At 45.6% G+C, this 27,169-nt stretch overlaps 1 protein-coding gene across 1 annotated transcript in view; it reads right to left on the minus strand.

The window, feature by feature from the left end:
* Positions 1-27,169, minus strand: part of CCDC33 (coiled-coil domain containing 33) — a 334,851-nt gene that overhangs the window by 211,776 nt on the left and 95,906 nt on the right. The window contains exons 4-6 of the mRNA XM_050968177.1: positions 16,359-16,492; positions 5,197-5,306; positions 1,058-1,159 (exon numbers count right to left, since the gene is read on the minus strand). Of these exons, the coding sequence (XP_050824134.1) occupies positions 1,058-1,159; positions 5,197-5,306; positions 16,359-16,492 (346 nt within the window). The remainder of the gene's footprint in view (positions 1-1,057; positions 1,160-5,196; positions 5,307-16,358; positions 16,493-27,169) is intronic.

Here is a 27,169-nt window from a genome sequence, read left to right on the forward strand (position 1 = left end):
TAACTGCCTGTTCTGTTCATTCCCTCTGGGCATCCTGGCATTGGCCACTGTTGGAAGACAGGATACTGGGCTAGATGGACCATTGGTTTGTCCTTTATGGCTGTTCTTGTTCTTGAGGGGGGAAGTGTGTTCCAGTGATTAGGGCATTAGCCTAGTGCTTAGGAGACCTGTGCTCAATTTCTCCACCCTTAACACTGTCAAAGGATGTGATTTCCAAATGGGCCATTGGGGAATACCCATGCTTCCTTTGGTAAGGCTTAAAGGGCTCCAATAAAATAAGCATCAAACCTAATCTTTGACCAAAAACTCAAACTGAACTAAACTCAACATTAGGAAAACTTCAGTTAACTCCTTAAAAATGTCTTTTACTTATGTTATGTGCCTCTTATCTTCCAAGCTCTGGACAGGACCAGAGACACCAATACAGAATTCTATTTTATAGGTTTTTATACCACCCACATCACTGTAGCATCTGAGCACCTTGTATTAAGTGACATGACTCACATCTGTCATGTGTCGTTTACTCTCCCCAATCCTTTCCCCCAGGGGAGAACTGTGTGTGCAGAGGAGTGTTTTGTTTTGGTAGGGTTTTTATATTGGGACATGCCACTCGGTGTTTATACCAGAGCAGGCAAGAATTAAGATGTGCACTTGGTCCTTGAAGAGCAAGGTGGTGAGGTTTGTGCTGGTCCTTAGAAAGGCCTGTGCGCCAGGTATTTCTAGCTCAGCTGGAGAATGGAAGAATGGTGATATCTATGCTGAAGGCCACCTGCTAACTGCAGCCAACTCTCCCTGTGAAATCTCCGTCCCTCGGGAGGGCTCCTCTGTGTTATATTAGCTAGAAAGTCAGTCATACCTGTGGTGATTATTAACAGGTCTCATTAAAGATCAGATAGTTTGGAGAGAACTTAGATTTTAGGCATTCAGCTAAACCATACCTTATGAAGGTCGCTCATTGCTACTAACACACAGACACCTTGCTCCTATTGTGGGCCATGCCAGCATCCCCTCCTCAGCACCAGCCATCCCTCTCCTCTGTTCCTGGCACAGACCTTACCTCCAAGCCAGTGTAATTCATTCCAACATAACGCGGGATGAGGCTGCCTTTACGAACAACTGTAGCATACAGACTTGTCCCCAAGGGGTCCTTCTTCCTCGGCTGTTTGAGGAAGAGACAAAACCACAGGATGGACTGAGTGCCAGACTATATACACAACACTTCTTGTTTTATAAACAGTCTGGGCTGCGGTGTAGTGGCACACAGCTGCCGTAACTGACAATAAAGCAGCAAGTGATAATTAAAACTCACTGTCCCTGGAGCCTTTCCAATAAGATCAATATAATAAATCATTCGGCTTTTGCATTTAAATGTTTAATAATCAGCATACACAATGGCTACTGACTTCCTGCTCCTTCTTGGGGTGGCGGAAAGTGGGGGGAAGGGGATGGAGAAGAGGAAACATACTTGTATTAGCTGAGAGGGGTGTCAATTTTTGGCTGGGGTAAAGTGAGTTTGTCAGGCCTCAGTTCCACCTAGAACTACCTGTGCAATTTACTTAATTGAGACCTTCCTGCCAGTTGTTCAAACAATAAAGCATGGCACCCACATTATTCTGTGTTGTATTTTTCTGTGAGTCTGCAATGGGTCTGAAAACAGGAACAAGGCTCATTTGAGAGGAAAACAGGATGGCTGTGTAAATATCTGATATTTCAGAGGATGCAACTTTAACTCATACAGAATAGCTAAACAGCACTTGTGCCAGGTTGGTCTTTCTGGAGCTGGGCACCTCGTGGTTAGGGTGTAGGACAAGTGCAGTCCATATGAGTGCCAGCCCCAGTTCTGATACTAACTATGTGACCTTAGGCAAGGTTATTTACTGTAATAGCTCTGCTGTATATGTGCCCAGAGATATCTGGCATGCTAGTTGCTGTGTGGCCCTAACAACCTTATAGTACACAAGGCATTCACAAATGATCCCAGAAGTGCACAGGCAACATCACCATCATGTATATTAGTCCCGCTCTGAGTAAGACTAACCACTATGTGGCCTCTCTCTATGTCAGTCCCCATCATTACAGCACCAGCGTGAACAGAGAGATCGCTAGCATAACAGCTCCAGTGATGCAAACAGTCCTCTCACTGCTGCAATAAGTAATCTTTGTTAGCCCAGTTACTGCTATCCTCACATGCTCAGTCCCTTAATTGCCCCATTCTCACAATAATCTAGCAACCCTCCTTATCCTTATTCGTATACCTTCCCTGGGAATTCTAACCGTATGCCCTCAACATCTCTGGTCGAAAAACAAATGCCCAGCAGGAAAGCACAGAAATTTGCCAAGGTACAGAAGTTGTTACCTTTATTTCAGCCCTTGAAATTTCTAAGGATGGATGTGCTACTGATGTAGCTATTAACCCGAGTTTGATTTTCATTCTAGTGGATGCTAAGCACTGTGGAAATCCCAGAGCAGGCCTGGGGCATGTAGAAACATTCTAAAGATTCTGACAAACTTGAGATCCAGGAAGAGAGAGAAAGGTCTTCTTGGCTATGCTAAGGGGAACAACAAGGACTCAGATCAAGTGTTCCAGTTCGAGGAGGAGGAAAACAAGGTCCCCTTTTGTCCCTGGAAAATACTAGCCTGACTGCCCTTGATTGTGTAAATGAATAACCGTACTTTGATACTGCAGCTGGTATGTGTGTGTGCGCATGTGCAACAAAGTACATCAAAAGAAAAGGTCTCAACATAATGTGCAGATCAGTCATGCTGTTCTTTAATAGCTATACAACAATTTACTCCTCCCTAAACTCCACCATAACTAATACAGGTCATTAATAAATCATGAGAAAAACCAATGCAGCAAACCATTCCCTATGTAATCTCACCACCACAAAGCACATAAAGGCACCTCCTGGCAGCACCTGCTAATAGTTATTACTCCATCAATATGCCCACTCTATTTCATGACAGCAAAGTCAGTCATTATGCAAATTAGAAGAGTGGCATATGGAATAATGGTCACTTTTCACACAGACAGAGAAACTCACTAAGACAGCAATAAACAGTTCCTATTGCTGTTCAGTGGGGAACAAGTCCCACTCCACCACTCTTGAAAAATTCAGAGCTTTTAAAAATGCTCCAGTCATGCACTTTGTGTGGCCACTCTAAGCATGGGTCCTTCACCCTGCCCCCTTCTCCCCTCTGTGGAGGAGCTCTGACCTTGCTCCCATGAGTCCTGCACTTCTAGGCAGTTTATGCTAGCCTCAGTAGCTCACTGTGACCCTCCATGTAGCCTCTCTCTCTAGGGCCAGGGTTAGTCTACTGAGCCCTTTTAATCATAGGCCAGCAAGGAGGTTGGTGAGAGAACTCCCACAGTCTCTGTTGTCCCTGGGAGACTATTTCAGAACAGTTTAGCCTCCTATCCTGACAGAGGCCTGACTTCCCCTCCCAGGAGATAGTCCTGTAGTGGCGGGTTGGGGGAACCTGGGCCCACCCTCTATTCCAGGTTCCAGCCCAGGGACCCTAATGGTGGCAGCTGTTGGCAGCCAACCTTCCACTGCTACATTTCCCTGGGCCACTTCCCCACAGCTCTCCTGCTTCTCCCTTACCTTAGGGCTCCCTTAACAATGGTTTGAGGATGTCTTCATCAACCAGCCCTTCAGCTGCACTTCCTGGCTCTCCTCTGCCTGACTGGAGTGAGCCCTTTTTATAGTATCAGCAGGGCCTTAATTAGAGTCAGGTGGTCACATTAACTTAATGGCCTCACCTGACTCTTTGCAGGTTAATTAGAGTCAAGTGTTCTCATTAGCCTGGAGCAGCCCCTGCTCTGGTCAGTCAGGGAACAGAAAACTGTTAATCCAGTGGCCAGTATATCTGCCATCTGCTATTCTACTGTACTCAACTGGCCTGAGTCTATCACACCTTCCATACGCCCTCACCTGGCCTCCACTGCCTTTTCCACATGCCCCACTTGGGCCCTGCCTCCCCTCCTTTATGCCCCTACCCAGCCCTCCACTTCTCCTCCCTCATACCCTCACTCAGCCCTTTCTTTCCCTCGTCCCCATCTCCCTTCCCAACTGTGCATCCCTCACTACCTGTCCCATTCACCTGCATGCCGCCCTTGCCTCCCCTTCCACTCATAATTGTCTAACATCCCTGTGACAGGTTCAGCAAGGGCTTACACAGAGAAGTAATGTTAGAGAAACACTGTATTTTAGCTTTGTTTACTGCAACATATAAGCTGGAAACATGCAAAGGAGCCAGCCACATAGGTCCAGCTCTCAACAACTCCCCTGCGAGTTCTCTGTAAACCTATTTGAGAACCCGTGCCTACAACACAGGAGATCTGAGTTCTAGTCTTGACTCTGTTATTGGTTTGCTGGGTGACCTTGGGCAACTAGTTCCCCTCTCTGTGCCTCAGTTTTCCTGTTTGTAAGATAAGGATGCTGACCTCCTCCATAAAGCTCTGTGAGAGCTAGGGATTATTTAATTAATATTCACAAAGCCTTTTGGGGTCCTTGGAAGGACAGCACTAGGAAGGGGCAGAGTGCTGGGATTTGCTTGCATTGTTGTAAACCTCAATCTCACCTGTGTTCTTGTCTCCCAGGAGGCCAAGTTAGAAAGGGCACTTCAGAGTTTGACATCATTATTTACTAACACACTCATTTCCAGAAGGAAAAAAAAATTATTTCTCTCTTCTAAAGAGGCCCCAGGAGCATTTTATTTGCTTGTCTCCTTCAGTGCATTCTCCAACTTGTGAGACTTTGAAAATCCTAAACTGTTTCCCAGTGGGGATCACAATGGTTACACAAGATTTCCTCTATCTGACCTCAGCCAACCCAACTAAGCAAGTCTTGTGCAAGTCTGTTTGTTTAGAAGCCTGGAATTAGATACCATAGGATGTGTGCAGCGTAAGTTTATGATTACTAATTTTTATTATTTATATTGCGGTAAGTCCCAGGAGCCCATCATGGACCAGGACCCCATTGTGCTAGGTGCTGCACAAACACAGAACACAAGACAGTCCCTGCTCACAAAAGCTGCCCATCTAAATATAAGACAAGGGATACCAGGTGGAGACTGACAGAAAAGACAGACTGCCTACCCGATGGATAAATGGATGGTTGAAGTGGCAGTGAAACAATTTGACTCCCCCATACCCATATATTTCAGAGTGTGAATTAGTTGGCCAATGCTCACCAGCACCAGTCTCAAGTGGTAGTGGTGGAACGATCGGAGGTACCTCACAGGAATCTTGTAGTTCACTAGCACCTCCTTGGTGATTTTGTCAGCCACAGTCAGGATCACAGCTGGAAGGGAAAGAGCAGAAATACACATGAGGAAGTACAATAAGGGATTTGGGAGAGGGTTAGAATTACTTCACATTGCTGAGCAAGGCTGGTGTTTGAAGACAAGATGCCAGATTCACCCCAGGATCTGGCATCACTAGAGGAGGCAGCAGAAAGTCAGTCAGGATGTGGAGGAGTTGTGGTGTTGCAAACAGTTGCAACCTCCTCTCCACCAAGAGAGGTGAAGGGGGCCAGCCCTGCTCCAAAAGGGGTGGTCAGGAAGGAGGGAGTGTATCCACAGGGACTAGGAGATGTTCTAATTCTGTGCATCTCTGCAGCAGCCTTCACTAACCAGGCTCCTGTAGAGCCCTGTCTGTAACCAACAAGCTCCCCATCTCCATCAGAAATCCCTGAGAGAGGTTGGCAGTGCCACTATCTACCCTTCCCTCAGGGAGAACACCCAAGGGCACACAGGCCCAAACCGAGGCACTGGATCTAACCCCTGTGGGTTAAACAATATTGAGAAGCAACAAAGTCCATATTCCAGATTTGTCAGAGAGGCCTGACACTGAAGCCCTTGAGAAGCTGGTACAAATGTGGTTTAGATTTTTTTTAAGAATATAGGATTTGCCTTGATCCATCTAATCTGCCTCCTTGTCTCTGGCAATGGCCAGTATTTAGTAGTTCAGGCAGAAGTGAGAAACTGCTATAATGCACCTAGACAACCATGCAGTCCTCTATGTGGGATGAAGGAGAATGCCTTCCTGATCCTCCCAAGTGATCAGCTTATACCTTGAAGCATGAGCTTTGATGACAATTATTATATGTCCCATGGCTGCAAACGTTTTGGTCATGGGATCATTCCAATTCTCTTTAAAAACCCAGTAATTGAGATAATGAGAAGAGCATCTCTTGTCTCCCTAGCCTTAGCTAAGGGTTGGTGGTAGTGTTGGTGGGGGGTAAACAAGAGAATTGCTTCATGATAAGGAACATGTTATCGTTACTCTATGGGTAGCATGCTTAACATACATGTTTAATATAAGGCTGGACAAAATATTTCAAATGAAACATTTTCCCATTGGAAAATGGGTTTCATCAAAATCAAAATTTTCTGAGGGAAAAGGTCACTGTTGGCAGAATTTTCCAGTGGGAAAATCTAAACACAACATTAATTTCAGATCATGTCACCATTATTCTCTGCTTCTGTTTGGATCAGCAAAGTGCCTCTTGGGTGGTGTTGTTCTGGGTCCCTGGGTCTGGGTCCCCATTCTCCTGTGTGCACTTCTCATCTGCCAGACTACATCTCTTCCCATGTACTGTGGTCTCTCCTGGGACTGAGCTGCTGTGATGCAGCCTGTCTCAGGAACACCTGCCCCCTCCCCACATTGTTGCTTGGAAATGTCCATAAGCCAGTTCTGCAGCTCTATTCCTTGTGGAAGAGTCTGAGAGAATTCAAAAGAAAGGACGAGCTTTGTACTATTTGGCTTATAAACCACCCTACAGAATGTCATAGAGAATTAGACCCTGCTACAGAATTATAGAGACTGATCTGAAAAACTTCTTGAGAAAGGATCTCAGTCTTGATTAAATTCCGTGGGAAGCTGCCCTGAGCTCACCACAGGACCACTCTAGATTGCCCCAACTTTGAGCAGCCTTCTATGAGCTCTTTGGCCAGGCAAGAATAGCCAAATCCTAGTCTTTCTCCTCCATGCCTTCTGCTCCAGCCCTACACCTGAGGCTGGGAACGAAGCTGTTCTTCACTGGTTGAAGAACTCACCATGATGGCCCTTTATACCTCCTCCATTCCCCATGTGAGGCTTCTTTATGCCACAATGTAAACCATAGTCAGGGCTGTTAAAGGCATGTCACATGGGGTTTAAAATTGTGTTTTAACGTGTCAGCTAATACAACGATAAACTCTAATATTGACAGAATGCAAACATTCACATCCCATCCACTCCAGAAATCACAAAGGGCGAGGGAGTTAAAACCCAATGAAAAACTCCAGCACAGACAAGTTCTGTATGATTAAAATAAATACATCGGAATGAAAGTCCAGTGTTGGCAATTCCTCCCTCTTCCCTGAGCGTCCCTGGATTAGTTCAGTACCAGGAAGAGCACCTCGCCACATGCATGACCCTGGGATGTCCTCAACATTTAACATCATCCAAAGCAGAGGGGCTGCTCCGCGCCCCATGGCAGAGTACAAGCAGGCAGCCATGCAGTGGGTTCTGCCTGCCAGTTGGAAGGGTTTTTGCACAGGCTTGGAGCAGACTGAAGCAGAGATTGCTACTGATGGCTGGCAGAGGAACAAGCAATGAAAGTACACAACCAGTGGCCTCATACCCACCTGGCACTGGTGCATGGGAGAAGCTGCTGTTCCAACCTAAAGGACATGCAGCCTGTCCACAGCATGGGGAGGTGGATTTTTCATCTTCAGTGCTGGAGTAGCAGCCCTTGGAATGAAGCCCTCTCTTTAGGCACATAACTGGTGCTGTTTGGGCAGCCACAGGCTCCCCTCAGACCACCTCTCCAGTAGACCTCACCCCTGACCATCTCTGTGGCAGAGAGGGCAGTCCATTCCTGAGGCACATTCATCCCCTGGTTCTCTCCACTAGAATGCAACGGCCTGATGTTATTCACTCCAGAGAGCTGAAGGAGTTAGCTGAAGAAATCTCGAAGCTTCTGGCAATAATATTTGCAAACTCATGGATGACAGGAGAGGTCCCAGAACACTGGAGAAAGCTAACATAGTGCCCATCTTTAAAAAGGGGGAAAAGGAGGAGTCGGATAATGAATTATAGACCCGTTGGCCTGACCTCAATACCTGGAAAGCTACTAGAGCAATGTATAAAACATCCCATTTGCGATGATCATTCCCAGCCAGCATGGATTTACTAAGAACAAATCATGCCAAACCAGCTTGATTTCCTTCTTTGGCAGGGTAACTGGTTTGGTGGATGGGGGAATGTGGTGGACATAATATACTCGGACTTCAGTAAGGCTTTTGACACAGTCCCACATAATATTCTGATAAGTAAGTTGGAGAAATGCGGGCTTGGCAGAACTACCATTAAATGGATACATCATTGATTAAACAACGACAAACCAAGAGTAAATATTATTGGAATGATGTCAGAGTGGAAGGAGGTCTCAAGTGGGGTTCCATGAGAGGTCTGATGTGGGTCTGATGTTATGTAACATCTTTATTAATGACCTGGATGTAGGAATAGAGAGCATACTGATCAAATTTGCAGATGACACAAAACTGGGGTGGGACTGCCCATACCTTGGACAATGGAGCTAAAATTCAAAGAGATCTTGATAAATTAGAGAACAGGGCTATAGACAACAAAATGAAATTCACCAAAGACACATGTAAGGTGCTACACTTAGGGAAGAAAAACCAAATCACAAATACAGGATGGGCGAAAACTGGCTTGGTGGCAGCACTGCTAAGAAGGATCTGGGAGTTGTGGTGAATCACAACCTCAATATGAGTCAGCAATGTGATGTTGTGGCAAAAAAAGCAAATAAAATTTTCAATTGCATTAACTGAAGCATAGCATGCAAGTCACAGGAGGTGATAGTACCACTCTACTCAACTCTGGTTAGGCCTCAGCTGGGTATTGTGTCCAGTTTTGGTCACCAATGTATAAAAAGGATGCATAAAAACTGGAAAGGATCCAAAGGGAGTGATAAAGGTGATCAGAGGGATGGAACACAAGCCATATGAGCAAAGGGTGAAGGAACTGCATATGTTCAATCTGGAAAAAAGGAGATTAAGGGAGGATATGATAGCAGTCTTCAAATACTTGAAAGGCTGCCATAAAAAAGGTGGTAAAAAGTTGTTCTCTTTTACCACAGAGGGCAAGACCAGGGGCAATGGGTTCAAACTACAGCATAGCGGATGTAGAATTAAATCTGAGGAAAAACTTCCACATTGTTAGGAGAGGATTTGACTGTGCCCAGAAAAGTAGGTACTTGCAGGGCTAGCAGGCAACGTAGAGATGCAGAATGGAATTACTCACCCTGGAACTGGGTCAGGATTCCAGAGTCAACACCTCCACTCTTTAAAACAGCACTTGGGCATATTTTAGGGTGATCAGTGCTCAGGGTCTGTTTTATGTCCCATCCAAAAGCCAGCACTTCAGACAGCACAGTACCCCATTGGGGCACTGAACAATGCTGACTCAGAGGGAAGATAGCCATCAACACCATGTCTTGAAGGCAGCACTAGGGTTTCTACAGCAGGCCTCTCCTCTGAGATCCTACCCAGTCCAGATCCTGTTTACAATGGACACCATGCTGGCTCCCAGCCCAGAGCAGGGATGGCTACACGCCATTTCCCTTGAAAGCCCTCCTCTGGGGAGGCCATGCAAACTGAATCTCATCAGTTGCTAGGGAAGCATGAAGCTTGATAATGGCTTGGAGGATACAATACTTGCAGCCTGGACCCCCATAATGCACAAGTCAGGCCAAGCTCAGCTGCATTGTGAGAGCTCACTGACCTGATTAGACAGCTCTGAGGCAGAGGAGGCCCTCGCTTTGTGTCTCCGTGAAAGAAACATGCCTCATTAACTCCCAGCTTTGTCTTCCCCTGGTAGGGCTCCTTTGTGCCTCAAGTCACTTGAAGAAGTGGAGAGGCCTGTTTGGCATGTTGGACCTGTCACCCGAAGAATGGAATCTTGCCTCCCCTATCATTAACTTAGCCTTGCTTTCTGCTCACCCCCATCGTCGCAGAAACAGCCTGCTGCCACTTCCCCATAAAGGGATAACCCCCCTTGCACATCCCTCTTCACCTTCCTTGACAAACCACTGATTTAACCCCTTCGGTGACCCCAGTTTAACCCTATGGTATCACAGAGATGTCTGCTGCCCCCAGAAGAACCAGAGGGAGAAAACTACAAACCTTACTCCTTTGTCAAAGGCAAATCAATGAAAACCACCCCACATCTTGTTATGTTGCCATTTACACTTAGCTCTCTCTAACACCAGCCTAATTACTGATTGCACTGATGGACAATTTAACTCTTCTCTACCCAAGGCCCCAGTGCAGTGAAGCATTGAAGCACATGCTTAAGTCCATCCCAGTTCAGCAAAGCATTTAACCTTAAGCACATACCTAAAGTTAAGCACATGCTGAAGTGCTTTGCCAAACAGGCATAGGGTATGGCTACACTTGACATTTCAAAGCGCTGCCGCGGCAGAGCTTTGAAGTGTGAGTGTGGTCGGAGCGCCAGAGCTGGGAGAGCTACACCTTATGGGTGTAGCTTGCAGCGCTGGGAGCTGCACTCCCAGCGCTGCGGCACTGATTACACTGAGGCTTTACAGCGCTGTATCTTGCAGCGCTCAGGGGGATGTTTTTTCACACCCCTGAGCGCAAAAGTTGCAGCGCTGTAAAGCGCCAGTGTAGCCATGGCCATAGGTTGCTGAACTGAGGCAACAGAGTCTCCTCTCTCCTTGCCTTTCCATCATCTGACTGGAGTTATAAATTTTTCTGCTGTTACTTTTAAAAGACAGCTCAATATATATGCAGATTGTTTTTCTCAGAGACCTTTGTGCAAAGAGAAAGGACTTGCCATTTAAGCAGTAAGTGGGGTATGGCTACACTTGGAGATGTGCAGCGCTGGGAGTTACAGCTGTGTTTGTACAGCTGTGTAGGGAAAGCGCTGCAGTGTGGCCACACTGACAGCTACCAGAGCTGCAGTGTGGCCACATTTGCAGCATTTGCAGCGCTGTTGGGAGTGGTGCATTGTGGGCAGCTATCCCAGCGTTCAAGTGGCTGCAACGTGCTTTTCAAAAGAGGGGGGTGGGGTGGAGTGTGACAGGGAGCGTGGGGGAGACAGAAAGAGTGGATTTTTGGAGCTGACACTATTCTCAGCTCCCTGCCTTGGAAGTTCTAAGGACTGGAAGATACACAGTGCCTACCTTCAATCATTTTAAAAGTTTTGACCTTTCCCCCACCTGTCTCTTATTCACTAAATGCAAATTATGCACTCATAAATGGTCTTTAGACCATATAAGCAGCTGCTCAACACTACCCCTCCCCCCTCTCCTCAATCAAACAGCTGTGAACATTCCAAAGCAATTCCCCTGCCTCCGCTCGCTCGCTGGAGCAAAGAGCAGCTGTGTTTGTTTTTTAGCTAAGTAGCTACGGGGAGATTGGAGTTCAGTCATTCTTCCGGTTTGTTGTGGACAGGAATTCTAGGATACCTCCTAATACCCTGGAGGCCAATAACAGCACTTTTGGTGGCTACACTTGATGACCAGCGCTGCATCACCAGCGCTGGAATCGCAATACCCCAAGCAAACCAGGTGTACAGCCAGCGCTGCAACCAGGGAGTTGCAGCGCTGGCCGTGCTTTGCAAGTGTGGACACAGAGTGAGTTGCAGCGCTGTAACCCCATCACCAGCGCTGCAACTCTCCAGTGTAGCCATGCCCTCGTCTCACATTAAAGCCAATTCCACTAGTTGTCTTTGATATCGGATCACACTCCACCCCTTGGTGAGCCCTAAGAGTGCAAACAGGATGGTAAATGAGATGACTACTCCAGTGTTTACTTTGAAATGAAAGAGGTGTTGGGGCTCAAGCAATTATTTTACATTCATAACTGATGCAGCAAGCCCAGAGGTGCCGGACTATGAATTGCCAAGCCTAGAGGTGCAAGGGCTCAGGCCTGGCAAGCCATGGCACAAATTAAGCACTGGACTCCTGATATCTTGGGTAGAAGAGAGGCAAGAACCCAGCCACAGAGGAAAAGAAAGAGAATGGAAGGCCAAGAAAACAGAAAATACTTTAAATCATGGTAAAATAGTTTACTCTGGTGTATGTTCATTACAATTTGATCCAGCAGGGTGCTGAACACTCTGACCCCAACTTCAGCACGTGCTGAATTGGAAGCATGCAAATAGCCTCACTGAAGTGACTAGAATTATTCTTGTGCTTTAGTGGCTCAAGCCTATCTGGGGCTGTAGCTCAGTGGTAGAGTGCATACTTTGCATGTATGAGGCCCTGGGTTCAATTCCCCAGCACCTCTAGGCTCTCTAAGAGGGGAAGGAGAGCTTAGTGATTTAAGCATTAGCCTGCTAAACCCAGAGTTGTGAGCTCAGTCCTTGAGGAGGCCATTCAGGGAACTGGGATAAAAATCTGTCTAGAAATTGGCCCTGCTTTGAGCAGGGGGTTGGACTAGATGACTTCCTAAGGTCCCTTCCAACCCTGATATCCTATGATCTAAGCCTTCTAAAACAGCAAGTCCACACATCTTGTTGGGGCTGGACATGGAAGGTATTGGTTGGAGCTGCCTTCTTTGATGACAGCTGCTTTTTGTAGAACAGAGTGGTTGACCTGGCTACTTGACTGTGTCATTTTGAAGTGATGGCAGGGCTTTAGGAAGGGTGCATCTTCATTTGTTTTATCTAACTAGCTATTCATCTACCCACCCACATCTGGAACAGCACTTTTTATCAGCTATGTCTACACGTGGAGCTGGAGGGCAAATCCCAGCTCAAGGAGTGGAGCAGCGGGATGGGCTAACTGCCCTGAGTACATAGACATCCCCAAACATAGAATGCATTTGAAGTGGCTAGCTCATCCCACCACTCATGCTGCTGTGGCTACACTCTATTTTAACAGACTAGCACTATCAGAGCTTGCACAGTCTGTCTCCTCCAGCTGGGAGTCACACCCCTAGCTCCAAGTGTAGATATGCTCCAGGAGTTTTGCTTGAGAAAGGTCTGCAGGACTGGGTTCAGAACAGGGTCGGCGCTTCCATTTAGGCGACCTAGGTGGTCGCATAGGAAACCAGGATTTGGGAGGGCGGCATTTTGCCGGCCTCGGCAGCAATTCGGCAGTGGGGAGTCCTTTTGTGCTCTGGGTCATCGTCGGCAATTCTGCGGCGGGTCCTTCACTCGCTCCAGGACCCGCCGCCGAAGTGCCCCGAAGACGGGGAGCGCAGAAGGACCCCCCCGCCGCAGAATTGCCGCTGACGACTGGGATCACGGAAGGACCCCCGCCTAGGGCGCAAAAAACCCTGGCGCCGCTCCTGGCTCAGAATAGCTTGCAAAGAGAGCGCAATCAGATTTGTTAAACAGAAGTCCTTGGTTGCTAAAGTTATTGCATTTCCACGGGGAGCTCCTTGTAGGTATGAGTCCAAAAGCTCAATTTTTTCTCCAATGGGAGCAAATTCAGTTGCCAACACCAGTATCTCTGAGGCTAGAGACTTGTGACTGGGATGGAACACAAAACTCAAGAGCAGGGAACAGATCCTCAGCACCCAAGAGGGTGTGGTGCTCTGAGTCATCTAAAAGTAATTTTGAAAAATGATTTGAAAACCCAGAACTTAACAAGTCACCATCACATAAACTAGGATAAGATAAGAGGAAGAATGGCCCAGAGGTTAGGGTGAGAGCCTGAGAGTTGAAAGCTGGGTTGAATTCCCTGCTCTGCCACAGACTCCCCTGTCAGACCCTGGGTGCCTCAATTTCCCCTGTGTACAATGGGGATAACAGCACAGCCCTGCCACATTCAGCTATTGGGAAGATAAATACATTGAAGATGGGGAGGTGCTCAGATACTGAGGGGCTACAGAAGTACCAATGGTAGAGAAGTAGGATAATTACAATCCCCACAAATGGTTCAAAATTAACACAATCAGGGGATTATAACTCTCTCTCCTTTCTAAGTGGGATAATACACATCTGGGAACCACTGCAGGACAGAAATGTATCAGGACTGTGGGACACTCTGTTCATTCTTGCCTTATACCTTGATGGGGCTTGGTCCTGAAAGGTGCTGAACACTCAACAAGCAAAGTCCAGGCTTAAATTTAAGCACATATATAATCCCATTAATGCCAATGGGGCTACTGATGTGCTTAGTGTTGGGCACAAGTTTAAATGCTTCGCTGGATCAGGTCAGAGTGCTCTGCACCTTTCACAGTTAAGCCCTCACAGCACACCTCAGAAGTACTGCTCTTTCACTGTATACAAGTGTATGTGGCTCTTTAAATGGGAGAGACTGTTTTGTATCAAAACCTGTAGCCATGTTGTCACTCCAAGGTCACTTGAAGGGGCATGATTTTGAGGGTGGGTGCTTAGTGCTTTCTGAAAAGCAGATCCCTTGAAGGTATCCCAAAAACAGAGCCACCCAAAATGACAAGTCACTTAAAGATATTGACCTTGTGCCCTAATCCTACAATGGGCACTTGCACACACTGGTGTTTGCTCCTATGGAGCTCAGTAGAGGATTAAGGCCTTGCACTGCCTCTTATCTGAAACAGGATCATGTGGGCTACAATATTTTTAAGCAGTATTGTCCTTACTGGGGCAATAGGTTTTGATAGAAAAAAACAGTAATAATTTGACTGGCCAGTGACTAAGACAGGGTCATATGACCCTGTAACCTTAACAAACAAAGGCTAGGTATGAAGTAAATCACAGCGTCAGCCTCATTGGGGCTACAAGGTATTTTAAACTGTCTAATGAAACCTACAGAAACTAGACTGCTTAGGGTATGGCTACATCTGGAATTTCAAAGCGCTGCCCCGGCAGCGCTGCGGGAGCGCTGCCGCAGCAGCGCTTTGAAGTGTGAGTGTAGTCAGAGCAGCGGCGCTGGGAGAGAGCTCTCCCAGCGCTGCATGTAAACCACATCCCTTACGGGTGTAGCTTGCAGCGCTGGGAGCCGCGCTCCCAGCGCTGCTGCCCCAATTACACTGACGCTTTACAGCGCTGTATCTTGCAGTGCCCAGGGGCGTGTTTTTTCACACCCCAGTTGCAGCGCTGTAAAGTGTGAGTGTAGCCAAGGCCTTAGTCTTCAGGGAGAATGATTTTTCCTTGGGTTGGCTTCCGGAGAGTTACACATGCCCACATTTAGAGGCTTTAAAGCCAGTAAAGGCTTATCCCTGACATCAACCAAACAGCATCAAACCAACCCAACAAGCCATCAACCCAAATAGCAATTGTTTTATGCTATATATCTCATCTCCAAGCATATATAGATATAGTTACACACAAAGAGTGCCAGATCCTCAGCTGGTGTCACTCCACTGAAGTCAGCAGAACTGTGTTGATTTTCACCAGAGGAGAATCTGGCAGCTATTTGAGTCTCTCTTTGCACCCCCATTTCCTGTTAGCCTAAGGCAGCTAAGTAGAGTAAGTACATCAAATGTTTTTTATTTCACTTAAGCAGCAGCGTTAATAGAATTACATGTAATGCTATGACTAATTTCCACTCGGCCTCAGCATTCATTTTGCAAGCATCTGATTTTAATCTAATCACAAACTCTAATGCCATTTACATTATTATAATTGTATACTTAACTACACTGTGATTGGAACAATCAAGCCACAAGGCCTAACTATCACTGCAGCAGGGAAGCTTCTAATTAGTAATGATTGAAAAATAATCAGGCATACTGTGGAGCAGAATTGAGGGGGACTGGCAAAGCTGTAGTCGATGCTGAGATTGGAACCATACCAGGTCAGAATTCAGGTACACTGACATTGCTGTGTGCAGAGCCAGGAACGGATTGGCAGATATGCTGCAGATCCACAGGATTGGATTTCCACAGCTATGGGGGAGTCCCAGAACATTGTTTCATAATAGGACTGAAGTGCGTTGGCAGAGCTATTCATGGGCCGATGTTGGTTCTATTTCCATGGTTACCAGGCAAATCCTGTCACAGCTCTGTGCCTCAGTTTCCCCATCTGTAAAATGAGGATCAAGAGACTGACCTCCTTTGTAAAACACTTTGAGATCTATTGATGAAAAGTTCTATATGAGAGCTTAACTTTGCAACCATATATCATGGGTGGAATTTCTTCCTGTCCCTAGCTGATGATCAGCTCATGCCCTGAAGCATAAGGATAGTTAACAATTGTATACACAGCTACACTTAAAGGGCTTGATTCCTAAGTGCCTTGCCTTTGGGAAGACATTAGCCAATGTGCAGTGGGATGGTTCTGAGCTGGTCGCATTGGCACAGGTGTAAATGACTGGAGAATTAGGCTGTCTCACTGATATTCACCTTTCCCTCACCACTACCCACTATTCAGCTCTCTTCAGAAATCATACCTTCATGGCCTGCATCTTCTGCATCAATTTCCACAGTCACCTTCTCTTCCCAGGTTGGAGAGTGTGTAGGCTCAGAGGACACATGAGTCACCCCCTGGGCTTCCCTTTTCTTTTCAACATCTGAGCTGCTTTTACTAAGAAAGAAGAAAAAACAACGTAACAGCAGGGGTACATCCACCTGGACATGCACAAAGCCTTGCAGTGAACTGAAGACATCAGAGGAATGAATGCCCTTTCCCTTCATGCCCAAGCCAGAGACCTAATGACTTATATTCATATGGCCTGTTCACCTCAAAGCATCCCAAAGTGTATTACTGACTACAGGCCAAACTCATGTCTGGCATAACTCCACTAAAGTTAACGAATGAATCTGGCAGGGTGTGTATATAAGGTTCATTTCCTCAATCTGCAAAATGCAGCCACCTCTGAGATAAGAGCACAGAAGCAGTTTAAGAGTGCATAGCAACACTACACATGTTGTAGGTGAAGAAATGAAGAACTTCTCTATATGAAACCTGAAGGGGGATTTTAAATAATCCAGAATGCAATTACCACTGAGGGACATTTCATAGCACTCCTAATCTTGCAATGAGAGCCCTGGGATACTGAATGACCACAAAATCCATGGGATATGCGACTAACCACAAAAGACCCACAGGTCTGTTTTAAATCTGTAGCTGTAGTGTTATAGCGTAGACCCTTAATACAGAGACAGAAGGGGTTCCTCTGTTGCTCTAGTAAATCCATTGCTCAGAGAGGTAGTAGCTAGATGAATGGAAGAATTATTCTATCAAACTGGTGGTGTCTACATCGGCACTTAAGTTAGCTCACTACACTGCACAGGGCATGCCATTTTTCACATCACTGAACAATGTAGTGAAACCGACGTAACTTTGTAATGTAGGCGGCCCTGAGATACCTTAACTCAGTCCAGCGCCCTCTAATCCCAGGCTGAAGGACTTGTTCCATGCTGATGAAAAGGGAGAGTGCTACCTGCTGAGGTACCAAAACACTTCCTGCGGGACTTTTCCAGTTCTCGCAGGTCTTCCCTAACAGAGCAAAATGAAAGAGGAGTTTCATGCCAGATCAACATATACTGTCCACATCTGAAAAGGCCACAACAGATCTGGCCATCATGAAGTTACAAAGAACAAACAAGTCCTGATTATAAACCCTTTAAAACATCTGGTTAGGCACAACAGCAGAGAAGTTCTGTTGCCATTTAAAATCCCACACGAGAGCCGACTGGGACACTGAGCTTTTCACCCTTAGGCCATCGATTTAGAACCAGCCTAGGTTGCTGGTGAATAAAAGACACAGGCCTCAATCCTGCCTTGACTTGCTTACTGGCCATCTCATGAGGACCTGAGTTGTTAGACTCAGAATGTGTCGGCATGTCAATGGAGGATGGAATCCAGCTCAATTTCCCATATCAAAACTAGCTCTGCTGGACTGACAGCAAAGCCAGGAGATAGAAGTCTAAGAAGCACATGGTGCAGATCTGCACAGTAAAATAAATCTACTAGAATAATAAAAACAGTGATTTGTGAATAATTTATATTTGATAACTGAGCGGAAAATGCGCTGGATAAATTGTTTACAAGTAATTCAAGCAGCTCTCAGGGTGAACAGTTTTCTGACCATGACTATCCTGTACATTTCCCCCCCTAACATTTCAACATAGTAGGGTCATTGATTTACCAATGACAGGAATAGATTTGCCATGCTGATACTAAAATAGATTTAATAAAACAGCAAAGCCTTCTGAGATGAAAACTTGCCAAAGGTATATATTGTGGTGGGATGGATAGCTCAGTAGTTTGAGCATTGGCTTGTTTAAACCCAGGGCTGTGAGTTCAATCCTTGAGGGGGCCATTTATGGATCTGGGGCAAAAATCTGTCAGGGGGTTGGACTAGATGACCTCCTAAGGTACCTTCCAACCCTGAGATTCTATCATGAAGATAAGTTGGGGTGCAATAAGGTTTATCTTCTGGCAGATGTTGGTAACAGGGTTGAACAAAAAATTCCTAAAAATCATTTATTACAATAATTTAACCATTTTTCCCCAATAAAGAAAGAGGAACAGCAAGTTTGGCTTGGAACAGAGGTAAATTTGGTTCTAATGACCTTTTGCTTTTCTCTGGTGCCATCTAACTCAAAGTGCACTATCAACAATAATTAATATTACAAGACTCCTGTGAGGGGAGGGATAGCTCAGTGGCTTGAGCATTGGCCTGCTAAATTCTGAGTTCAGCCCTTGAGGGGGCTACCTAGAGCAAAAATCAGTACTTGGTCCTGGTAGTGAAGGCAGGAGGCTGGACTCAATGACCTTTCAAGGTCCTTTCAAGTTCTAGGAAATAGGTATATCTCCAATTATTTGTTTATTTAGTATTATACCTGTTGCATAGATGGAGAAACTGAGGCACGGGAAGGGGAAATGAGTCACAGTATCTAGGATTAGAATCCAGATCTTTTTTCCCATTCTTAGTCCAGTAACTTGATCCCTAGATCCTGTTTCTTCTTCTAAAAGGTATATATATACCTTATAGATTTTCAGGCCTGGTAGGCAGTCTTCTCCCAATGAAGGACAACAGCTAAGTTTAGTTTGACATCACGTGCCTGTTTCAGTTTGAGAAGGATTAGAAATGGTACCATTCCTGCCCCCCTTGTCAGCAACACTGCCAGTCATTCCCACACTCTCTGTCCCTCTTCCATAGCAGCAAAAATACAAGGATCACAAATAGGTGATGGGATTACATATAGGTGATGCAAGGATTGAGGGCTAATGTAAGGATCATGCCTTAATAAGGATACTCTTGCCCATCCCACGCACAATATTTGTATAGCAATAGCGCCCAGGGCCCCCAGGAATGGATCAGGACCCCTTTGTGACAGGTGCTGTAGAAACAAGACCCTTGCACCATGATTCTTTAGCTTGGATGGTGCAGGGCAAGAGAAGGTCAGCACAGAGATTGCCAAGCACTGTTCACTTTAAAGCTTCCGCCTTCACTCAGGAGTGTAACAAGGAGCTGTACTGAGCTTTCAGTTAGGCCTTATGTAATAGCAGATACATGGCAGTAATCCCCACTAACTCGCAAACATCTACCCACTAAACCCGAGGTGCATTGGAACGACAAATGGAGCCTACTTTCTGACAAGAATCCCTTAAGCCTTCCTAATGAATTGAGAGAGGCAAGCAAATTTCAATGGCTCCTTTCTTCCCTTCCTGCTCCTGCCTCCCTGTGTCCCTTATTAGGGCCGCTTTGATAATCCCATCCATGGCTGCCTGGATAAGGTCCCTCCGGGGACCAGCACTAAATGAGGCAGTTTCTTAGGGTCACATGTACAGTAATTACCTCTCTGCCCCACTTGCCTCCCTTCCAAATAGATTAGAGCAGGGGTAGGCAACCTATGGCATGCATGCGGAAGGCAGCATGCAAGCTGATTTTCAGTGGCACTCACACTGCCCAGGTCCTGGCCATCGGTCTTGGGGGGGGCAGCTCTGCATTTTAATTTAAATTTAAATGAAGCTTCTTAAACATTTTTAAAAAACCTTATTTACTTTGCATACAACAATAGTTTAGTTATATATTAGTTTAGTTATATATAGACTTATAGAAAGAGACCTTCTAAAAACGTTAAAATGTATGACTGGTACACGAAACCTTAAATTAGAGTGAATAAATGAAGACTCAGCACACCACTTCTGAAAGGTTGCTGACCCCTGGATTAGAGTCACACTCCCTTCCCTCACCCAAGACAGAGCAGGAGGCTAAGCCATTCCTGCTAATCCAGTGGTTCTCAAACTTTTGTACTGGTGAGCCCTTTTACATAGCAAGCCTCTGAGTGCAACCCCCTCCTCCCAATAAATTAAAAATACTTTTTTATATACTTAACATCATTATAAATGCTGGAGGCAAAGCAGGGTTTATAGTTGAGGCTGGCAGCTCGCGACCTCCCAGGTAATAACCTTGTGACCTCCTCAGAGATCCCAATCCCCAGTTTGAGAACCCCTGTGCTAATTGAAATGGGGAAGGGGAGCTGCCTTTGTGCCTGGCCTACAGATATCTGAGGGTTTCCTGACTCTTGGTCAGATTTGATTCCTGGTGCTGACAATGTGAGTTAAAAGACTTCACCCCAGTAAGAAAAGGTTTAATCAGTGTGATGTTGTGTGCTGCACCAGAGCATGCACATTGAAGTATTGCACACTTAAAATGTGCAACATGCACTGACAGGCTAATTTGAAACTCCGTGAAAAGCTCATGAGGTCATAAGTGAAACAAGTCTCATAGTTCTCAACCTAATTTGTCTGCATCTCTAAATAGAGAACAATACTTGGCACAGTTGGGTGGGCCAAGTTCAAATGAAATCTAGACATGACTAGTACAGCAAGGGTGGAGATCACAACTGATCACTGCCGGAGCCTACATGATTAGATAGAGGACAATACCAGGACTCAGTTCAGCAATGCAGTCAAGTATGTGTGTAAGTTCTATTGACTTCAGTGGGAACTAAGCATATGCTTAAAGTTTTTATCAATCAATCAATCATCATCATGATCAAGGCAAATCTTAAAGGAATCTTACAGATCTGGCTTGACCCAGATCGATCTCTAGCTAGGTATTTAAGACAGTTTGGCTTAATGTTCAGTCTATGTCCATCACTGGTGCCCTTATAATGCTGCCAAAGCTTTTGGTGTCCATGTGATCACCAACCATGTAGTGTAAACACACTTTGTAATTCATTGAACTGCTATCCTAATAGAATGTCCATACCAAGATAGTTGACAAAACACAACCAAAACAACCAAAAACACAACTTGTCTGCCTACAAATATCTCTACTGCTGATCTTGTTCTGCCACTTAATACAGAGGAGTGGACAAAGACAAGCACGCTATGCTCAGTCAAGCCCCAATTAGGATAAAGGGGAGGGAATGTTTAAACAATGTCTGCCTACCCTGAGAGTAAGGATGACTAGCGTGCCAGCCTAGGACTCAGGAAACCCAGGTTCATGTCCTCTGCTCTGCTACAGACTTCCTGTGTAATCTTGGGCAGGTCACTTAGTCTCGCTGTGCCTCAGCTCCTATCTGTAAAATGGGAATAATAGCACTTCCCTACCTTGCTGGACTGTTGTGAGATGCCTGGATACTGTGGTAATGAGGCCATATAAGCCATTAAGATACATGCGTTACAGCTAACTATGGCCAATATTACCATTCCCTCCATTACATTAGCATAAAAAATCACCTTAATGAAAAAAAAAGACAAATCAATTTCCTTAAAAGTAAAGGCTGCAGGGACTGACATTAGCAGAAGGATCAGCAGTGAAATATTCTTAGTGTACAGACCTCATCCATATCTCCCAAGAGAAATGATGAAAGTAGGGCTGATTTAAAACTAGACTGTACCAGACACTAGGGAACAAGCCTGTATTGGCTGTAAACTGTGGAGTACCTCTGGAGGAACTTTGCTACAAACTAAAGCTCTGAACAATGGACTGAATGACCCATCCAAACTGTGGATGTACTCCAGAGACTTAACTTAAGCCAGCAGTTTATTCCATCACTACTACAAGCCTGAACCAAGAACTTTGCCATTACTGTATGTAATTAATTCCATTTAACCAGTTTTAACTCTCATCTATATTTCTTTCATTTTATGAATAAACCTTTAGATTTTAGATTCTAAAGGATTGGCAACAATGTGATTTGTGGGTAAGATCTGACTTGCATATTGACCTTGGTCTGGGGTTTGGTCCTTTGGGATCGGGAGAACCTTTTTTCTTTTATTGGTTTCCATAACCATTCATCTCCATAAGGAGTGGCACTGGTGATGATACTGGGAAACTGGATTGTCTGAGGGAATTACTTGTATGACTTCTGGTTAGCCAGTGGGGTAAAACTGAAGTCCTCTCTGGTTGGTTTGGTGGGTGCCTTAGTAGTAAAGGGCCCACAGCCTTGGGCTGTGACTGCCCTGCTCTAAGCAATTTGTCCTGAATTGGTACTCTCAGTTGTGTCCCACCAAAGGCCTTTATTACAGCCTGTCCATGAAAAAACCACACCCCTGACCAAACCCCCCAGTGTAGATACAGCTATGTCAATGGAAGACGGCTTCTGTCAACATAGTTAATGTCATTCAGGGAGATTGTGTTCCTACAACAGCAGAACTCCTCCTTCGGATGGTGTATACTGCATACACATTAGGAGGCTATATTGGCATAGGCTCCATAGTGTAGACATACCCATATGTGACTTGCGCATGGTCACAGAGGTAGTCTGTACTAGAGAAGTGAATTGAAATTTAGTCTCCCAAGTCCCAAGCTAGCGCCCTAACCACTAGGCAAGCTTCCTGCCATTACATTGTATTATTACCTTTCTGTATTTGACTTGTCTCTACCTCTTTGTCTATTTTAGCAGAGCATTTATACCTCCCTCATGATCACTGTATCTGAGCCCCTTAGTGACTTGGCTGTTATGCATAAGGCTATAACAATGATATCCTTTTATTCTAAAGGCTATTTCACACTCTGGAGGCTAATTATCTAGATGCACCAATGTGAGGACAGGTAGATATCTGGTGGTGAAAAGAGAGGGGAGGGTAAAGGTTAATGAATGGCATAGTTAAGATTCAAAAGCACATAAATAATAAATATTTCAAGCCACAATTAACAAGTGCCTACCATTGACCAGCCCTACACAATTATCCATGTATATTGTTTATTTTCTGCATACCACAAGGGATGGTGTATCTCACACACATCAAAGTGTGGTCATCATCCTCAGGCGTAGTTCATATAATTCTTTTCTTCTCTCTCATTTAAAAAAGCACTCAGGAACTTAATTCTTCGTTAAACTCTCAAAGAGAGCTCCTTGTGGTTGATGAATCCTGCCCAGGAATTCAAACTGCTGCAGCACATCTGGAATGCAATGAGTTTGCTGGCCTCAGCTTTATCTGCTGGGGCAGAAACACCTAGCACAGAAACAAAGGGATAATGGGGTGGGTGGGGGAAGAGTTCTGCAGTCGCTGAGCTGCCCAATGGAAGCTGGGCAAAGCTGGAGTTTGGCCCTATGGGTTTGTACAGGGCCTAGCACAATGGGGCCCCTGATCTCAGCTGAGGCCACCAGGCATTAGGATAATAAAAATAAAACAAGAAGAAGAAATAAGCCACCTGTCAATGTCCTCCAGACCACTCTAGCTCTTGCTGACATCACCCTATCAAGATCAGGTTTCTGCTGGCCTTCATGGGCTGTAGGCAGGGCCAGATCAACCAAAGGGTAACCATGGTGCCACCCAGTTTTGTGCACCACCTCCCCTTTCATCACAGTTCCACTGAGACCGCTTAGAAAGAGAGAGAGTTAGACAAGTCTGCTCTACAGCAGCTTTTAGCTCATGCGGTATAGGCTCATGCACTAAGTTCCAGAGGTCCCATGTTCAATCCTGCCCGCTGACAACCAGGGACTGTCAGTATTACCCTTCTCACTCCAAGAACCCAGTGTGATGGCTACACAGGCCCCCAAGATACTAGAAGCATACAGAGTGAGGGATCCAAATCAGGACACACACTCAAAGCCCCTGCCTCTTCCTGCAGTCAGATCCATGGGGCTGGCCTACTATGCTGCAGGGAAGCTGTTATGACCATAGGGGACTATAGCCATGGCTTGGTTTAGACACACAACCACAGAGCACTCCAAGAGTTAATTTATGACTGCTCCTGTCTCCAAGATGAGGGCTAATTGGCAGGTGAGGGGGAGAGAGACACTGGGAAGCTGATGAGTGGAAATGATTATCTTATTTTTTTAACCAGAGCAAGGTTTCAGGTCCCCAGTGAGGAGGGAAAGGATGTCAATGTTATGGCTTTTTCTTGGTAGGGAACCATGGGGCAATGAACAGACTTCAGGCAGAACAGAGAGAGTCCCCTCCACACAGGCCTGCTCTTGTCAGACAAGGAAAGCTATCTCCTCACCTAAAGCAAACAAACTGGGACAATGGAGTGCTCAATTACTAATGATGGGGAGGGAATGGGAGGAGTTAGTGGCAGGGGAGTTTGTTTTCAATCCATAATGGAATTAAACCCGGCACTTCACAAATGAGGGACCCCATGTGTGTCTTAGGGGAACTAGCCAGGGTTGAGAAGAGGTTGGCTAGTCCCAGGTGCATTGTCTCCCTAGATCAATCATAGGGTTAGAAAGGACCATAAGGGTCATCTAGTCTGTCCCCCCACCCCCCAATGCTTCCTAACTTTTATTCATTGCACTTGATTGCCAGTTTTTGTAATGGCTCAGGCTGATTTTGGAGAGAAGCTTCGAGTCCCATTTTATCCAAGCTGCTTTGCAAATTCCTAAACAAAGACCCCCCCCCCCAAAATCCTTTTATATTACTATCTTGCCAGGAAGGATCAATCTCTCCAGTTCTAAGGGCATCTGACCAGTCTTAAGAGCAGCTAGTTTGCCAAGGGGGTCACTGTTCACAGAGACCACCCTGTGTCATGAAGCTCAGATCCAAACCTCCCAAAGTTTAGAGCTGTTTGGATCTAGGGGTTCGGTTTGATAGATGCAAACCAGCAAATTTGGCAGTAATCTGAATCCAGATTACACAGTCCTCTCAGTTCTGGATTGTTCGGACCCAGTGACTTGGTTTAGGCCTATGTCTGACTAATGGGTGGGTGTATATAGGGGCTGTCATAGGTCCTGAATTATTGCCCCACCTCTAGGTTATTGAAAGCATCCTGAAATATAGAATTATAAACATGCAGGGTTGGAAGGGACCTCGAGAGGTCATCTAGTCCATCTTCCCATGCCGAGTATGTTCGGCGTCAACAGAGAACCATTGCATGGTAACACAAAGATGTTGCTGAGTGCCATGCTGATGTCATGCCACAATGTGGTATATGCAACAGTGATGTTGCCTTGAGAGTATGTGATGCAAGTCTCAGCATTGTGAGCTGCTTGCTTTGTTTATAACTTTGGCTGTCATAAACAGATAGCTAAGGGTTAATGTCTCTTTCACCTGAAGCACCTGACCAGAGGACCAATCAGAAAACCGGATTTTTTCAACTCTGGGTGGAGGGAAGTTTGTGTCTGAGTCTTTTGTCTGTCTGCCTGCTTTCTCTGAGCTTTGGAGAAGCAGTTTCTACTTTCTAGTCTTCTGTTTCTAAGTGTAAGGACAAAGAGATCAGATAGTAAGTTCTATGGTTTCTTTTCTTTGGTATTTGCATGAATATAAGTGCTGGAGTGCTTTGATTTGTATTCTTTTTGAATAAGGCTGTTTATTCAATATTCTTTTAAGCAATTGACCCTGTATTGTATCATCTTAATACAGAGAGAGACATTTGTACTTATTTTTCTTTCTTTTTATATAAAGCTTTCTTTTAAGACCTGTTGGAGTTTTTCTTTACTTCAGGGAAATTGAGTCTGTACTCACCAGGGAATTGGTGGGAGGAAGAAATCAGGGGAGATCTGTGTGTTGGATTGCTAGCCTGATTTTGCATTCCCTCTGGGGGAATAGGAAAGTACTTTTGTTTCCAGGACTGGGAACAGAGAGGGGGGAAGGGAAAAAGGATTATTTCCCTTTGTTGTGAGACTCAAGGGATTTGGGTCTTGGGGTCCCCAGGGAAGGTTTTTCAGGGGGACCAGAGTGCCCCAAAACACTCTAATTTTTTGGGTGGTGGCAGCAAGTACCAGGTCCAAGCTGGTAACTAAGCTTGGAGGTTTTCATGCTAACCCCCATATTTTGGACGCCAAGGTCCAAATCTGGGACTAAGGTTATGATAGGCTTCTCCAAGATGCTCTCTGGAGTGGAACCAGCATTGTTCTTAGAAAAAGCCTTAGTGGCGTGGCTTGTATACTGAGTGCAGAGATGGGAGCTGTGCAAGGGAATTCTCATCACCGGGGAGTTCAGATGGAAAAACAGCAAACCCCATTTCCTAACCTTCTAACAATACTGCCCAGGTTTCAGCCTGGCCTCTAGCTTCTGGCTAACCCAGTGTTTGAGTCAGTAGGTAGAAACCTGACCCTTTGGCCACTTTGACAGAAAGAGTCTTTAGGCATGAAAATAGTCAATTCCAAAGAGGATAAATTCACCCTGAATTCTGCATTTGTCCCCAGACTGCATAAATTCACATCACTCTTGCTTTTAGGAAAAAGTTCCTAACTGTCAGGGTAGTTAAACACTGGAATAGATTGCCTAGGGAAGTTGTGGAATCTCCATCTCTGGAGATATTTAAGAGTAGGTTAGATAAATGTCTATTAGGGATGGTCTAGACAGTATTTGGTCCTGCCATGAGGGCAGGGGACTGGACTCAATGACCTCTCGAGGTCCCTTCCAGTCCTAGAGTCTATGAGATGCAGGAAAAAAAATCAATGAGTGCTCACATCATTACATGCAAGCAAAATAATGGCAGCTTGGAGACATCCGTTTTTAGCTTGAAATCCTGATGAACCAGCTTCTTTCCTGAGATGGGGAGCTGCTTATAAAGGCGTTCCCAGCCATGGTTAAAAAGGCAGGGAGTGCACAGGCAGCACTGGGACTGTGCTGCCTCTTTCTTGGTGAGGGGAGCCAGCCAGCAGTGTGGTTTGCTCCTAGGGATGGACAAGAGCTTGTCCTTGAAACATTCCTAAGCAGCTCCCAGCTGCTTTTCTGTGCTACATCTTCTTTAGGATGCCTTTCATTCTCTCACACCCTCCCCCATTTACACACACTCCAGCTCCCCCACCTCTTCTCCCACCCCTCAAAGCTATCAGCTGATGAAAATTTAATGTCCATTCCTTCCAAGCTATTTAATATATCTCCTCAGTCTCCCTCCTGGCTGGA

Source organism: Gopherus flavomarginatus, chromosome 9, assembly GCF_025201925.1.
Source record: "Gopherus flavomarginatus isolate rGopFla2 chromosome 9, rGopFla2.mat.asm, whole genome shotgun sequence".
Taxonomy (NCBI): Eukaryota; Metazoa; Chordata; order Testudines; family Testudinidae; genus Gopherus; species Gopherus flavomarginatus.